General features: G+C 41.1%; 1 protein-coding gene and 1 non-coding gene across 2 annotated transcripts; both read left to right on the forward strand.

Annotated features, from left to right (window-relative positions):
* The first annotated feature begins 493 nt into the window (after nt 1-493).
* On the forward strand, nt 494-14188 carry bpnt2 (3'(2'), 5'-bisphosphate nucleotidase 2). The gene is made up of 8 exons (XM_049597246.1): nt 494-1163; nt 1809-1881; nt 3705-3851; nt 4269-4428; nt 8141-8236; nt 8578-8739; nt 8900-9034; nt 10271-14188. Exons 1-8 carry the CDS (start codon nt 1045-1047, stop codon nt 10411-10413), a joined length of 1035 nt encoding a protein of 344 aa, XP_049453203.1. The 5' UTR covers nt 494-1044; the 3' UTR covers nt 10414-14188.
* Nucleotides 14189-15937: 1749 nt separating this feature from the next.
* trnaq-cug (transfer RNA glutamine (anticodon CUG)) lies at nt 15938-16009 on the forward strand. Its single transcript has one exon. It is a non-coding gene; the product is annotated as a tRNA-Gln (tRNA).
* Nucleotides 16010-16136: the final 127 nt, after the last annotated feature.

The raw sequence follows: 16136 nt of genomic DNA on the forward strand, positions 1-16136 counted from the left end.
CACAAGGAATTCTTGAGGCTATGACGAACAGGAGGTACAGGTTTAGCAACAGCAAAACAATGCGATAGATAGATAGGTAGATAGATAGATAGATAGATAGATAGATAGATAGATATGAGCTTACCACAACCTCTTCACCCAAGATAAGATTTAACTGTACAGAAAGGCTGAAGCAGATCTGACAGACCAGAGCCACATAGTAAACAGACAGACTGTTAGTTTAAGGACTTGGTTATCCTGTTAACCTTGCATTGGTGCATCAGTCATTTTCATTGTATCCTTTTCATATTGTGTTTGTACACACACACACACACACACACACACACACACACACACACACACACACACACAAATGATAGATAGATAGATTTTTTGTGTCCATGTAATAGTTTCTTATTGAAATTCTTTGTAAATAACAGGTAAAAGATCGATAACTAAAAAACTAACAAACCCTGAGTGATGACGACATCAGTGATAACCCGGAAGAGAAGTGAACAGCCCGTGACCTTATTCGCTGTGTATGTAACGTTGGAGGAAAATAACTGAACAGAGATGTGATTGTTCCGTTTTGCTTTCGACACCAGCGAACTGTTGGCTCGCTTTAACGACTTAACAGCGAGAATAAGGACCACAGTCAAGCTGTCTAACTACCGGAATGTCGTTACAATCAGAAACGACAGTCGGTTATTTAGTGAATTTCGTCAGACAGACTTCAGGTGATGCTAAACGGCCATCCAACTAACGTTAAACGAAATTAGCCCGTATGTCGGTTGTTGGACAGCCTCTGTTCTTCTGCCTTTCAGCTGTTTGCTACATGACAGTCGACGTCTTTATCCGTTAATTAACGCCAGGTGTGAAGCAGTAGCTGTAACGTTCGTTGCTTTACTGGGACCCTTCGGTGGCGTTGACAGCCACGTCAGCTAACGTTAGCTTAACGCTAGTTACATCTCCACAGCCTGTGTTAGACTGCGAGCAGCTGGGCTGTTGGTTTGTTCTGTGATTCGTATTATACAAGCTAAACGCCAAGAGAAGTCTTCCGAGACAATGGCTCCTATGGGTATCCGGCTGTCACCGCTCGGTGTGGCGGTGTTCTGCCTCCTTGGAGTCGGTGTCATCTACCACCTGTACGCAGGGGTCATCTCCAACCGCCTGGCTGCTTTCAGGTCAGACCCTACTCACATTTCCATACATGATATAACGTGACACTGTCTCTCACTGTTGGTATGGTAACTGTATCTGCAAATGCAGGGCTCTGCTTGTACGTTAAACACCAGTGCACCACCAGGCTCCTCTCAGTGTTTGTGATGCTGGATGGAGAGAAGATAATATGTTTGATGTTTGAGTGTTTCCTTAGAGCAAGTGCCCTGTCTCTTGTATGACTGATGCTACTACATGATAATATTCTGTCATAGCTCAAGACATGTAGCTGCTTACTGTGGCTGGGGTTTGAACTACGGTAGTATAGTTTTTTTAAGTACATATTGAAATGTGTCTGTTGCATTGAATATTAAATGCATCAGCCTTACTGCTGATCTTAAGCATTACCATGATATGGCTTTCAGTGGTCTGTGGGAAGACACTGAGTCTTTGTGACTGTCTTACATGGCAGTGGTTTGATTGTAAGATGATGAATGAGCACATGATTTCAGCTTCATTTCAAAACACCAGGGTGTCCAAAACCTACTTCCTTATTCACCCTCCTAAAGCTGATAAGACTGACATAGTTTCATCAGGTTTGGTGTGAAGAAAGTTTTTTATTGAGTCAGTGTTGTTTTGACTTTTCTTGCTCTGTCCTTTTGTATATGCAGACAGAGAAGAACAGTGGATCTGAGGGAGCTGCTGGCTGTCTCAGTGGAGGCTGCAGTGCTAGGTGGCACAGAGGTAAAAACATGGTTGTGTTTTTTTCCACAGCAAAATGAACAAATGTAAAAGGGGGTTTTGTAGTATTGACTTTAAACTGAGAGCAATTTTCATGCAATTCGCAACTTATAGTTTGTTTGAGCTTGCTTGTTTGATCAGGGTTTTGTAATGGATAGATTAAATTGCCTGACAGTAGTGACTTGCATAAAAGCACGAGGACGACAGATAAATACCACAACTTAGCTGAAAAAGGGATCTTTACTGTTGCTTTTGAAGTCCATCTTTGCAAAAATAGTTTTTAAAAAGTCATTTTTTAGCTAATGTTGAAGTGTCATGTATATTCATTGCGTCTAATTTCCACACACTCTGGCTTGAGGCAAGGCAGGTTTATTTATATAGCATGTTCTAGCAACATAGCAATTCAGAAAGCTAGACATGAAACATCAAAAACATTTAGACATAGTGCAAAGAAAGCACAATGTAAAAGGACATTTAAATACATTTACAACAGTCTACAACGAGCCAAGAGAATAGAAAATAAAAACTAGTTAAGATAGAGTAAGACACATGAAATAATCATGAAAGTTACAATGAAGTGTAAGAAATGATTTAAGAAAAGGCAGCGGCAAACAAAAACATCTTCAGCCTTGATCTAAAAGAGCAGAGAGTTGCAGCGGACTTGCAGGTTTCTTGGAATTTGCTCCAGATATGCGGTGCATAAAATCTGAAAGCTGCTTCTCCATGTTTAGTTTTGACTCTGGGGTCACAAAGCAGACCTGTCCCAGATGACCTGAGAGGTCTGGATGGTTCGTAATGTTGTAGAAGTTAAAATTATTGAGCTTCACTCACCTCTAACAGAGTCATGGACTGAATGTGGGAGTAGTAAGCTGTGTATTTTTAAGATGTTTCTTTATGAACAGTCAAATGTTTAGAATACTTTCCAATTTTTACAATTTTCCAGACCACATTTAGACTGAGATACTGTATCACACCAGTTCATTATTAATCTCTATAAACAGATATCTGCTCATGTATGCAGAATCTGCAGGCAACAGCACAAGATTTTGGTATCACAAACATTCTGGTTCTGTCATGGTAGTTTTGACTAATTACATCTGAGCAGGCTTTGGTTGCCTACAGGTAAACAGGAGTGAATCTCTGAACCTGTCAGCTATTGTCTGTCAAGGATTTTGCTTTTTATTGGCTTTTTTCAAAATGTATCTCTGTTCACATGCAGATATCTGTTAATAGAGATTAGCTGAAATGTTGTCTGGACCTGTCTCAAGTTGCTTATCGAACAGTAAGTGGCGCACAGAAGAGGGAGTCTTTGTTCTGATATCCACTGGCTACAGCGGATCTTCTGAAATATTGGCTCTTGCCCCCAGAGGCCTAATTGTTGTCAAACGATATTCAATGGTTTCTAAGAGTGGTTGATGATGAAAGAAAATACATACATACTTGTTTTCTACTTAAGAAATAATTGACTTATGTTGACTAAAAATATTGATTTAATATCAATCTGTAATTATTGAATAATATGTGGCACGAGATGACGTTTTTCTGTTGGCCGACAAGGGAAGTTAGCGTTGCCCTGGTTCCCTCATTCAAAAGCCTATGGATCTTTTCCATTGGATTTTGGATCATTACAATAAATAAGCTATGTGGCAAAAAAGTTTGATACCTACACATTTTGTTCAGCAAGATAGTCTTCACAAATGAACACCATTTTCATGATTTTTGAAGCCTAAATGCCACCGTCAGAAGTAAAGACGTGATCAGCATCTGGGGCACAACAGTGTCAACATGTGGTGATGATGAGGAGTTGTGTTTTCTTTCCTCCCTAGGTGAAGAAGGTGCGTGAAGAAAATGGCCTGAAAGAGAAGTCAAAGGGCAAGACAAGGGAGGGAGCCAATGAGCTTTTGACTATGGGTGACCTGCAGTCTCATAGAAAGATGTTTAACCTCATAAGCAACACCTTCCCTGAAGTCACGGTGAGCACAAATCACTTAAGCTGTCGGGCAGGTCCCCTTTATTCCACACATTTTTCAGTTCTTTTTACAGGCATTGCTTGTCTGCTGTAGAAATTCCATTGATGTTACAGAATACCAGTACTTGTTAGGCAGATCTCAGTCACAACCAGTTCCACTGGTCTAGACAGGTCAATCACAAACTGGAAATTATCATTAAGTAGCAACAAAGCTAGAAACCACAGAAGCAAGGCTTTAATGTGATGTTAGAGGTGGACCTTTAGGAAAACTGTTGTGGTCTCATCATTCCTGTGTTTGCTTCAATCAGTTTTGAGTCAAACAGGAAATCTTATTTGTAAGATGCCTTCACATACCATTTTAAGTAAGAAATTTACCTACGGCACAGGACTCATAGTTCTGCCTGCATGTGTGTCCCTTCAGGTGAACAGTGAGGAACATGACAGCATGGTGGATAAGGCTGCAGCCTGGAGCCGGGACATTCCAGCTGACATACGAGACAAGATAGACGGCGGCAAAGACGTTCCTGCTGAGAGCGTCACTGTGTGGATTGATCCTCTAGATGCTACGCAGGAATATACAGGTGTGCATGTTACTGGAGTTAGGTCATCTTAATTTACACAGTCATTTTAGAAGACACATTGGATGTTTACCTGTCACTGAGAAACATTGTGTGCTGCTCCTCTTAAAGCAGTTTTTTTTCACTAAAAAATGATTTGCTGATTTGGCTTCACAGATCAGGCTCATGGGACTGTGTAGGGTACATTGTTAAAATTGTAAAATGGTTGAGTTATGTTAAATGAAAATATCCGGTTTGGTGGGCACTGTCTTGTCTAAGGTCTGGTTGTTTGTTCCATTATCTACAGAAAGTTGACTCACCATGCAGGGTCCTTGGCAGCAAAGCCCTCTTTAACATTCATCCAGTTAATTTCATACAGCTGGGAGCTGCCTGCTAAAGCTAATGTTTACTCTGTCAGCGGCTGAGAGGATGTCCACACTACACCAGTTCATTTTATAAATGCATCCTTTTCTGTCTGTTTCAGTCCCCCATCCAGACTAAAACTGTATTTTTCTTGCCAAAAAACTGAACTTGTGTGAGTGTATAAATCTTGAAACATCAGCCAAATGTTCCAGTGTGTACAGCAGTGATGCATGAGTTTACCCATAGTCTGCGTGTCCCACAGGTTTACTCATGGGTCAGGCGTGTTGGGTAAGCTTGTTGAAAAGATATTGTGAGTTTAGGGCGGGCGGGTAATAAAGTGACAAAGCAGCATTCTAAGTACGGTATTATGACCTACAGAAGCATAGTGCAATAATCCAACTTCCACCTTCTCTTCCTATCTCACACTATGTCACACTCGATGGTGTGGCAGTAAAATTGAGATAACTTTCCATCATCTCTTATTGTCAGTCTAGTCTATCACGCAGCTGTTCTGTTTTTATATTAATTTTGCATCAAAAAATACGGTTTAGTCAGCCTGGCTGTCTGTCCCATTCTTTACCAGCTGTGGGCCCTTTCACTTTGGGCAGAGGGCTTCACAAAATAATAACCTGGAAATATAAGTGTGGATGCAAGTTGTATTCCCACGATATAAAAGTACATATACAGTACAGGCCAAAAGTTTGGACACACCTTCTCATTCAGTGCGTTTTCTTTATTTTCATGACTATTTACATTGTAGATTCTCACTGAAGGCATCAAAACTATGAATGAACACATGTGGAGTTATGTACTTAACAAAAAAAGGTGAAATAACTGAAAACATGTTTTATATTCTGGTTTCTTCAAAATAGCCACCCTTTGCTCTGATTACTGCTTTGCACACTCTTGGCATTCTCTCCATGAGCTTCAAGAGGTAGTCACCTGAAATGGTTTCCACTTCACAGGTGTGCCTTATCAGGGTTAATTAGTGGAATTTCTTGCTTTATCAATGGGGTTGGGACCATCAGTTGTGTTGTGCAGAAGTCAGGTTAATACACAGCCGACAGCCCTATTGGACAACTGTTAAAATTCATATTATGGCAAGAACCAATCAGCTAACTAAAGAAAAACGAGTGGCCATCATTACTTTAAGAAATGAAGGTCAGTCAGTCGGGAAAATTGCAAAAACTTTAAATGTGTCCCCAAGTGGAGTCGCAAAAACCATCAAGCGCTACAACGAAACTGGCACACATGAGGACCGACCCAGGAAAGGAAGACCAAGAGTCACCTCTGCTTCTGAGGATAAGTTCATCCGAGTCACCAGCCTCAGAAATCGCAAGTTAACAGCAGCTCAGATCAGAGACCAGATGAATGCCACACAGAGTTCTAGCAGCAGACCCATCTCTAGAACAACTGTTAAGAGGAGACTGCGCGAATCAGGCCTTCATGGTCAAATAGCTGCTAGGAAACCACTGCTAAGGAGAGGCAACAAGCAGAAGAGATTTGTTTGGGCCAAGAAACACAAGGAATGGACATTAGACCAGTGGAAATCTGTGCTTTGGTCTGATGAGTCCAAATTTGAGATCTTTGGTTCCAACCGCGTGTCTTTGTGAGACGCAGAAAAGGTGAACGGATGGATTCCACATGCCTGGTTCCCACTGTGAAGCATGGAGGAGGAGGTGTGATGGTGTCGGGGTGTTTTGCTGGTGACACTGTTGGGGATTTATTCAAAATTGAAGGCACACTGAACCAGCAGATAGGACACTTACCTCTGCATCTTCTGTTCTCTCCATCCGGTCTCCTCTAGTTCATTCTTCATTTTCAACAGGACTGACTCCCACCCATATCCTGTAACCTCTTTGATCAAGAAGGAGAGATGGAGTGCTCCTTATCTCTGGCCTCTCTCTTTACCATCTCTGAACCTATCTTTGTCCATCTCTCTCCCAACAACTCTGTCCTCTGTGTTTATCTGCTGATCTCCTCTCCACAGAGAATGCCTACTGCAGTATGTGACCACAATGGTATTGTGAAGAAACTAGATGGTAAACCAGTTATTTCATCGTCATACACCAGCCATTTACTGGGAATCTCACTGGTAAGAATAAAGTGTGTGTGTCCACAACTTTTGGCCTGTACTGTATATATCTGTCAATCAAGATGTCTCTGCCTTTACATGGTTAGATGAATGGTCAGTTTAGAGGTTAGAGTCACTTATTTTTGGTACAACTAACATAAAGGTCATTGCTTTTTATACCCCCCCAAAAATCTCAGTGTTTCTAATTTGTAGTCTGAGTATCTTGTTTATAGATGACTTCTGAAAATTAAGTTCAAGATAATTGCAGAACAAATAGACGGTGGTAGCCTATATAGTAATGTTAGTATTATACTGTTTCTGCCAAAGGCCCCTGGGGTTAGAAACCACAGGCCCAGACACACCAAACCGACATCTACGAACTAGTGGCGACAGAGACCGACTGTTGCGTCGCCTCACGTCGCTTATGTCTCAGCCAAAAAGTTGCACATGAGCACACCACAAAGACTACAGCTGATGGTCAACTAGCACGTACATTCTGTGCCTGCTTGAGAGGAAATAACTCTTCATACCAGCAGAAGATGGTAGTCTGTATTTGACATTCCAAAAGGGAAAGTGGAAAACCGACAGGACAGATTCAAGATGCTAGTTAGCAAGTGCAGACAATAACAACACAACCCGATGTTGAAGCAGTAACACAAACAATTATGAACCGTTTCTGCTTAAGAGCTCAGTGGCTAAAAAAATATCCTACTTCATATAACAAGTTTGTTTGATCCCACACACTTTTAAGTCGTTTCCTCACTTCCATTTTTTCATCCTTTGCACTGAGCTGAACTGCCAATGAGAGGGATTCACCCACTGATAGGCTCCACCACTGATTTAGCATGCTGACAACAGCTGCAGGTCACACTGCAAAAACTAGGTCGACAGGTACTCATCAGCGGTCTACCATCGGCTTGGTATATCAGGGTCCCTGGACAAACTAACTGGTAGTTGTTTTAAGTGTATGGGAGAGTTTTCTAATTAGTGTTTACCTATTAAATCCCCAGCTGGATCGGAAGTTCTTTCAAACAGCAGTCCAGTATTTATTTGCTATTAATAAGAACATAAAGGTTTACAAAACACAAATATGCACAGATAGGACACTTACCTCTGTATCTTCTGTTCTCTCCACTGGTCTCCTCTATTCATTCTTCATTTTCCCTGCTCCCACCCATATCCTGTAACCTCTTTTCCGTTCTCCTTATCTCCCTCTCTCTTTACCATCTCTCCTATCTTTGTCCATCTCTCTCCCCAACTCTGTCCTCTGTGTTTATCTGCTGATCTCCCTCTCCACAGAGAATCTACTGCAGTATGTGACCACAATGGTATGTGTGGCTGTAGATGGTAAACCAGTCATCGGGGTCATACACCAGCCATTTACTGGGTTCACTGGTAAGAGTGTGTGTGTGCCTCCACAACTTGGTTCTGTCTGTCAATCAAGATGTCTCTGCCTTTACATGGTTAGATGAATGGTGCCTGTTTGGATAAAAATCTCACATTTTATTGAAATAAATGTATTTTTCTCTCTTTTGCGACAATCACTTAACTTAAGGCTTTCCTTTAACCTTGGCATGAAGGAGTTCTGCTACATTGCCATTTCAGGGAAAAAAGCTGTAAAATTTGCTTTCTGTTCTGGTTCAGAAGTTGGCCAAAAAAAAAAAAATGTTTTGAACTTCTTCCTCCTCTGTGACACTCCATTCCCTTTGTCTCTGTCTCCCTTCTGTCTCCCCCAGCCTGGGCGTTTGTAGGTCAGGCGTCAAACATGCGTCCCCGGTCAGCCTACAGTATCAGCCCTCCAAAGGTGATTGTGTCACGTTCCCACTCTGGAAAAGTTAAAAGTTTTGTTCAGGATGCTTTTGGAAACAGCACAACAGTCATAGGAGCAGGTGGAGCAGGTGTGTAGAGAATTCTGAAGTATTGCATGTGCAGACTAAGTTCAAAGGCTATATCTGCAACTATGATATCAGTTGCGGTTTATGCAAAATATAATCTTCATTCGTAGGACCAGATATCAGCATAACGTGCATCTCATTCTCATTCTGGTTTTTTTTTTAGGATATAAGGTCCTGTCACTTTTGGAGATGCCTACCAGTGAAACAGCTCCTATGGAACAGGCAGACATTTACATCCACGTCACATATATTAAAAAGTGGGACATCTGTGCTGGTGCGGCAATACTGAATGCGCTGGGTAATGTAATATTTTCCATTGTGTTGTTTTCTTTTCAGTTTTAAAATTCTGTTTAGATTTTCCTACTTTTGTGGTTCAGTGGATTACATTCTGTTGTTGGTAAATCCTGATTGGTACATGGAAGAATGTGTCATCAGGTTTTTCCAACTGACCCTCGCCTGCTTCAAACCAGTGAGAAGAACACTGAGAAAAACACAAATCTCTCACAAAATAATCACAACTGCTCTGACTTTTGCAAAAAAAAATGTGTGTTTATGTAGGAACCCATCACTCGTAGGGCCTTTTAATCTTTATTTATTCTGCTAAATGCTTGTGCAGCATCTGTGTTACCAACACAAATATGATATCTTACACCACACATCATTCACTCATAAAGAGAGATGTGCTAAAATGCAGCAGGATAACAATTCTACTTTAAAGGAGATTAAATACATTTTAAGGCCCCACTCTAGTCAGTGTAACAGACAAACAGACAATTGTTTGTTTTGGGTTTTTTGCTAGTCAGTGCACTGTGCAGTGTACTTCTTGGGGGCATCTTGGTCCCCAGATTTTGCTGTTAAGTGAGTATTCTTGACTTTCACACTAATAAAAAATAAAATGGCACACAAGAGGAGAAACCTTCTGGTGCGAGGCTCTGAGATAACATTATTTTTTCTTTTCTACTTGGATGTGGCAATGTTACAGCTCACAGATACTTAATACGACACCATCCTTGGCTTTTGTTTGATATCTAGTGGCAAAAAATGTTGTTGCACATTTCTGATCTGTCGTCAGCGCCGTTAGCTTGTTTGCTATAACGTGAATGCTGCTGTTACACTGAACGTCTGCTGTGCCCTGTTCAAACTTTACATCTTCGTATGGGAAAAAAAAGGAATCATGGAATATTTGTATTAAATGGTCAAATCTAATACAACTGACATAATTCTGAGTCAGGCACAGCCTGAATACCTTGAGTTATCGTGATAGCAACTTACCAGGACAACTAGAAGAAAAACTGTGCCTTTGATTGCATTTCCACCAAACTTCAGATGACTGGTAAATTGTCTTGATATGTGTACACAGCTACAAGCTAGCTTGCACATCAGCCCTCAGCCATGGACAGCAGCCACTTTAAGAAATGCTTTGCTTTTTGGGATAATGCTCTTGCAGGTCAGTGTTTGTCAGGGTGGTTATTGCGCAGTGGTGGGAATGTGGGTAGTGCACTGTACTGATGACATGTAATCACTGTGATTGTAGGAGGCCACATGACAACCGTGAAGGGAGAAGACATCGACTACAGTGGAACACCAGTCAGCAAAGGAGGACTGGTGGCCAGTGTTGGTGTGGACCATAAGGCCATACTGGAGAAGCTACCAGACTTGGAACCTGAAAAGCACTGAGAGAAACAAACACAGAGCCATTGGTAGTTTGGTCAGGTTGTGGAAAGAGCAACATGTGGCAGCCCTTTTCTATAACTGAGAATGTGCTGCAAATATAACCAGGCCCATATGATTTCATCATCGTGGGACACCAAACATCCGCCACTCAGATGGATTGGAGTCACCGGCACAGGCCACTGAGCAGGACTGTGGAACCAACATGGCTGCCACTGGAAACTGCAACGGCTGACACAATGGCTCTGAACGCACAGTCCTGTACATGCATACATACGTGCAGCAAGGAGAAATGGTACACCTTCCTCTTCATGTGCATATATACACAAACACATGCTCACAGTGAACACTGGACAGCCGCCCTCCCCAAGTCCCTGCACCTTCAGACGCTCTAATGACTCTAATGTGAAATGTTAAACTGAGGAGCACAATGCTGAACATTACAGCAGAACCAATGGAGTGACTGAGTCGATTATGTTTCATTATTTGGTCCCATCGTCATCACATGAGATTCCAATGAAAACACAAGAGTAGGAAACACCATGTATTCCTCACATGCACAGTTTCATTCACATCAGCTGAGGTCAGTTAGTGGATCAACAAGCTATCAGGATCAGGAAACTCACCTGACAGGAAACAATGAGCCTCAGTGCCCTAAAAAACATAAATATGGGATTACTGCTCACTGGATTCATCAACAGACCATTTGTTCACCAGCACCGTTAAACCGCAACAATTCACGTCACGCAGTCTCAAAGTGGTCTGCTGCTTTAAAGTTGTTAGCTGAGGCAGCAACAAGAGCTTTTCAAATTTGGATTGGCAATCAACACTACAACCATGAGTGTCGGCTCCGCCAGAAGACATTTACCCCACATAAGTCACGGAAATGTTTTATTTGTTGGCCTTGCCCACGCTGTAGATGCAGGTCTGTCAAACTCTGGGTCAGGACCAGTGTAGTATTTTTTTAAAGAGCCTGGGCTCCAGTGTAAATGCATTGATTTGATCTTCCCTCATCCTTGTTTACCCTCACCCTCTTGTTTTGAGAGATTTTTGAAGTAGTCCCATCTCAGTAAGCAGAAAACTTTACCAAGCAAAACTCAAGAGGGAAAGTTCCACTTTTAGAGAGTAACAACCACACATTTTATTGTTGGTTAGTTGACATGAGTCTGAGAAAGTGTTTGCAAAAAAGGTGAACTGCTAAAATTGGCTGAACAAGTCCAACTCAAACAATAGTGAATTAATGGTAGACTACATTATGTCTCAAGTCACGGCAAGGGCTGGAAGGGATTAGATTTACTAAGTTATTAATTTCACTGAACTATATTACAGGCAAAAAGGCAGGAAAGAGTGTGGTGGTCAATGGGGACCTTTTGAAGCAAAAGTAGTTTATTTTCTTTCTTTTTTTTTTCTAGGAAAGATTTTGGGCTATTAAACCTATTCTCAGGTTTGGGTGTGGGAATTTGATACCTACCAAGTCTATCAAGAGCAGAAGCAGGAAAGTTGAAGGGATGCTTAATATCTGGCAGTGAGTGCAGAGATGGAGATGGAAGATGAAAAGTGATAGAAAAAGTGTTTAATGAACCTAAAAGATTCTGTATGCGACATTCAGAGCATTAATGTAGCATCAAACAACTATTTGCTGTGTAAAGATATAGTGGAGTATTGGTGTCCTGAACAGAGAATTAAGTCACACTCCATGTGTGTGTGTTGTAATCCCAGCTCTGCTCATTGTTGTGCTGGACAGTCCAGCAGGGTGTGCGCATGTGAGTCCCTGTGTGTGTATCTCACTGGCTAGCTAAGTGCCAGCGCTATGCACTGTGTTCATACTACGACTACCACTGATGATGCCATCCAGACTCACAGTGGCAGAACAGTGTTTTTGTGTAGTGCCCACCCTCCAGTTGTCCTCATTGACTAAAAATAATAGACGAAGCTACTGACATACTGACATCACCCATTGGTTTGTGTACTCCTGTTTTGAAGCCCAGAGTTCAGCATTTCAGCTGTCGTCATCTTGGTGTTTTAGAGCCAGAAGTGACCATATTTGTGTGAGAGGATGGAGCTGTGGAGGAGCAAGGGATGGATCTGAGAAGCCGAGGAAACTGTCAACAGATCATCCCTTAATTATGCTTAACTTCAAGTCTTATTAATATATAGTTATATAAAAAGTCACCCCTCATACAGTTGGCATGAAGGGAGAGATTAGCTATAGAGACTAAAACTGTTTATTGTACCAGGCTGGAACTTCTGGAACCAGCCTCAAGTGGCCATTCAAAGAACGGAAATTTTTGGCACTTCTGTGTTGGCTTCATTTGTCAGAGTCTCAGTCATAGTTATGCTCTGAATGTCACATACAGCCCTGAGCAGACGGTCAGTCAGAATAACTTAAAACATGTGCAAACATGTTTTTATCTTCCTCAACATCCTGTAAATGCTTGCAGTGAGCTGGACTGATCTGAAGTCATTAAGCACCGTCCCAGTCTGTTTCTCCACACATCATCACCTTTCCAGTCCAAAAACACTATTGGTTGGACTGTTGCATGTCTCAGTGAGTTAAGAGCAGGGGATCAGCTCTCAGGCTGATGATTGGATGTGTTTGCCGCTGATGAGAACAGTGTATAAAAACAAGTCCCAATATGTACAGTCACATTCAGGACTTAAACACTGACCAATTGCCACATGGGCAATTGGTCATTACAGAAGAAAAGCATTTGTGTTTCAGTGGTGCTGTGTCACCATATGGAAGTTTAAAAAAAAAACAAGACTAACCATAGCTGGATCAGAACATTTCCTCCTCACTGTTTGCAAACCATTTCTGTTACTTGATACTGTGCTGTGCACTATCAAATACTGCAAATTTCATTGATGTAAAAGTGATACCCTGGTACTACTCATATTTTGTTGAAGACTGGACTGTACGCTGTGTCAGACATGTGCTTGCATGGTTTTATATTCTGATTAACCTTTGGAACACTTTTCACCCTCACTGGCTCTATCAATCCCTATTTCTGTGGACTACTGTAGGTCTTTCTGTACTGTCTGATGTAAGCTCATGTCAGTGTCTTGAAGAAGATAGACTTACAAGTGACCTGTTTAATGTTCAGTTTGTCTCAGCAGCCTTTGTATGATAACCTTGTATAGACAGAACATGTGTATAGAGGTTAGGAGTTAAATGTTTATTCAACATGTATTGCTCAGACTGAAGATAATAGGTGACAACTATGAGTAGCCATTAGCAGGTTCAGCGCCTATTCTGGATGGTGTTATGCTCGACTCAAGGAGACAACAGGACACAGCTTTCGGTCTCAAAGCCCGAGCTGTTGCACCTACAGGAGGTCGGGCCTTCAAGTGCTACATTTCAGTTTTGTGATTTGAGTGCCTTTGATCGTTGTCCTAAGATGAAAGTGTTAGCCACAGCACTCAACATGATTTCTTTAGATGTTGCTATGGTAACAATGGATAATATGCAAGGGTAATGCTGCAATACCAATTTAAATGGTATTGCAGTGACATGGAAATCACATGGGTAATATAGTTTTGTTGGGGTGGAGATATGAGTGATGTACATTCTCTCAATCTGGGATTATGTTGCTTGTGTGCTGTTAGAAAGAAGTGGTTGAGTACAAATCAGAGTTATGGATTAAAGGGGAACTCCATTAATTTTACATAATATGAAGTCATAGTGTGTTTACAGGTGTTGGGGAGTACTACTGCATATTTGAAAAATGTTGAATAAAGCCTTTTGTGGCTCCAGAGGGAGCTGTGTGTGAAATCTGATAAATGTCATCAGGTGTTGTCATGTAAGTCAGTCTCAGTTGAAGCTGAGGAGTACGTGTTTGAAAATGAAAAAAAGAAATCTGGGGGTGTGGATTTATAAAGACGTGAGTGTACCAGACCTCTGTATCCCACTTTTAATCTCTGCTGGAGGCTGGATTTTTGAGGCTATATTAGCTGCTACCAGCGTAACACACCTGGAACTCACATTGAACTGTCGATCGCCAAGTAGCATTGTGGGTAAAGTAGGCAGCAGGTTTTGCATGGAATAATAAAAGCAATAACTCTGCTGTCTTTATAGTAAAAGGGGCACTATGTGTTTTCACTTTACAAACCTGAAAAGTGTTTTAAAAGTAGAAGTTAGCAGCTCCTTTAAGGGAAACGTTAATATTTTCCCATGTTTTTGTGTCGAAGTGACTTGTGGAGACAATGATGTTTGAAATTGAAACAGAAACAAAATAAAACTCACAAAAAACATTCAGGTTTGTCTTTACACTGTTCCAACAATCACCATCTCTAGTCTGATTGAAATAAATCTTTAATTGATCCAGTTAGGTGTGACAGTAGTCAATAGAGGTTTTGGAGCTGTTTCTGGTGTAACAAAAAGGATCGTACTGTTCAACATAAAGACATAGTGTTGCATAATGTTGTCAGACATTTATAATAACGGGCAAAAAACAAGCACTTTTAGAGGACGCACATTGAGGGTGACCCTAGTGGTTTCATTGTTGCCCATATTGTAGCTGCCGGTTGCAGCCCTCTTGCTCAACACTGGACCATTCGTGTTTATGCATGGTTGTGTTGGCCACCATAGTCTCTCATCATAATGTTATACAATAACAATAGCATACAATAACATTTTTCTGGCCATTATTCAACATCATATCTCAGTAACAGAAGGGGAGACACCTGGTCAGATACTGAGTTGGTGACACTCATCTGTGGTGTCCTGTGCTGATTGTATAGATCTTCATAGTCTCGCCACCAGACAATCAGACATCTCCGCCTTCTGATCGTTTAGTTAAGCAAAGCGTCTAAAGACTGACTTGTGAGTCTAGGCCACTCCTGTCATGGAATCCAAATGTCATCCACACTGCGTAAGGTGGCAGAGGAAAATGAGCTGCAGTACGATTTTCAACCACATGATGGAGTCAATGGACCGGTGGCGCTCTGTCCACTTGAGCAGGACACATGTCGGGGAATGCAAGAAAAAAACAAAAAAATGAAAATAAAAAATGTCATTAGGTAAGATCCGACAGTGTGGAGTGTTGAGAGAGACAAGAGGGCATTAAGTATTATGCGCACTTTGACTTATTAAGGACTATATTGGGAAATTCACATGTCACAGCAGCTCAAAGCACAGACAGAAAAAGGAGGGTGACAATGTTAATTGAATAAGAAAATTAAAGATTAAAAATTATAAAATATGTGTAAACAGTATAGGAGATTTATATATATATATATATATATATATATATATATATATATATATATATATACTAAATTGAATGCACTAAATTGAATTACTGTACACACAAAACTATTTACAATATATACACAGTATAATAAAGATATGGGATATTGCACAGGGTCTTAGCAGCGATGGTTTAAAACAATGTTATGCAGCAGACATGACAGTGCTACATTACATCGGATGTTGACATTGCATCTTATGTGGCATTTCCATAGATTATATGAAAATAGACATTTCCCATCACAGGGATGTGTTCTGGACGCCATATTAATTATAGTCAGTGGTTCCATGGTGTAATGGTTAGCACTCTGGACTCTGAATCCAGCGATCCGAGTTCAAATCTCGGTGGAACCTAGTATTTTGAGAGTCAATATGAAAACCTTTTATCACAACTACCATGGTTTACAACTGAAATGAGACAACGTCAATCATTCAGATCAGTCTTAACAGTGCAAATTAATTCGAATTCATTGTAGTCGGA

This window comes from Epinephelus fuscoguttatus, linkage group LG15 (assembly GCF_011397635.1).
Source record: "Epinephelus fuscoguttatus linkage group LG15, E.fuscoguttatus.final_Chr_v1".
NCBI classification, from domain to species: Eukaryota; Metazoa; Chordata; class Actinopteri; order Perciformes; family Serranidae; genus Epinephelus; species Epinephelus fuscoguttatus.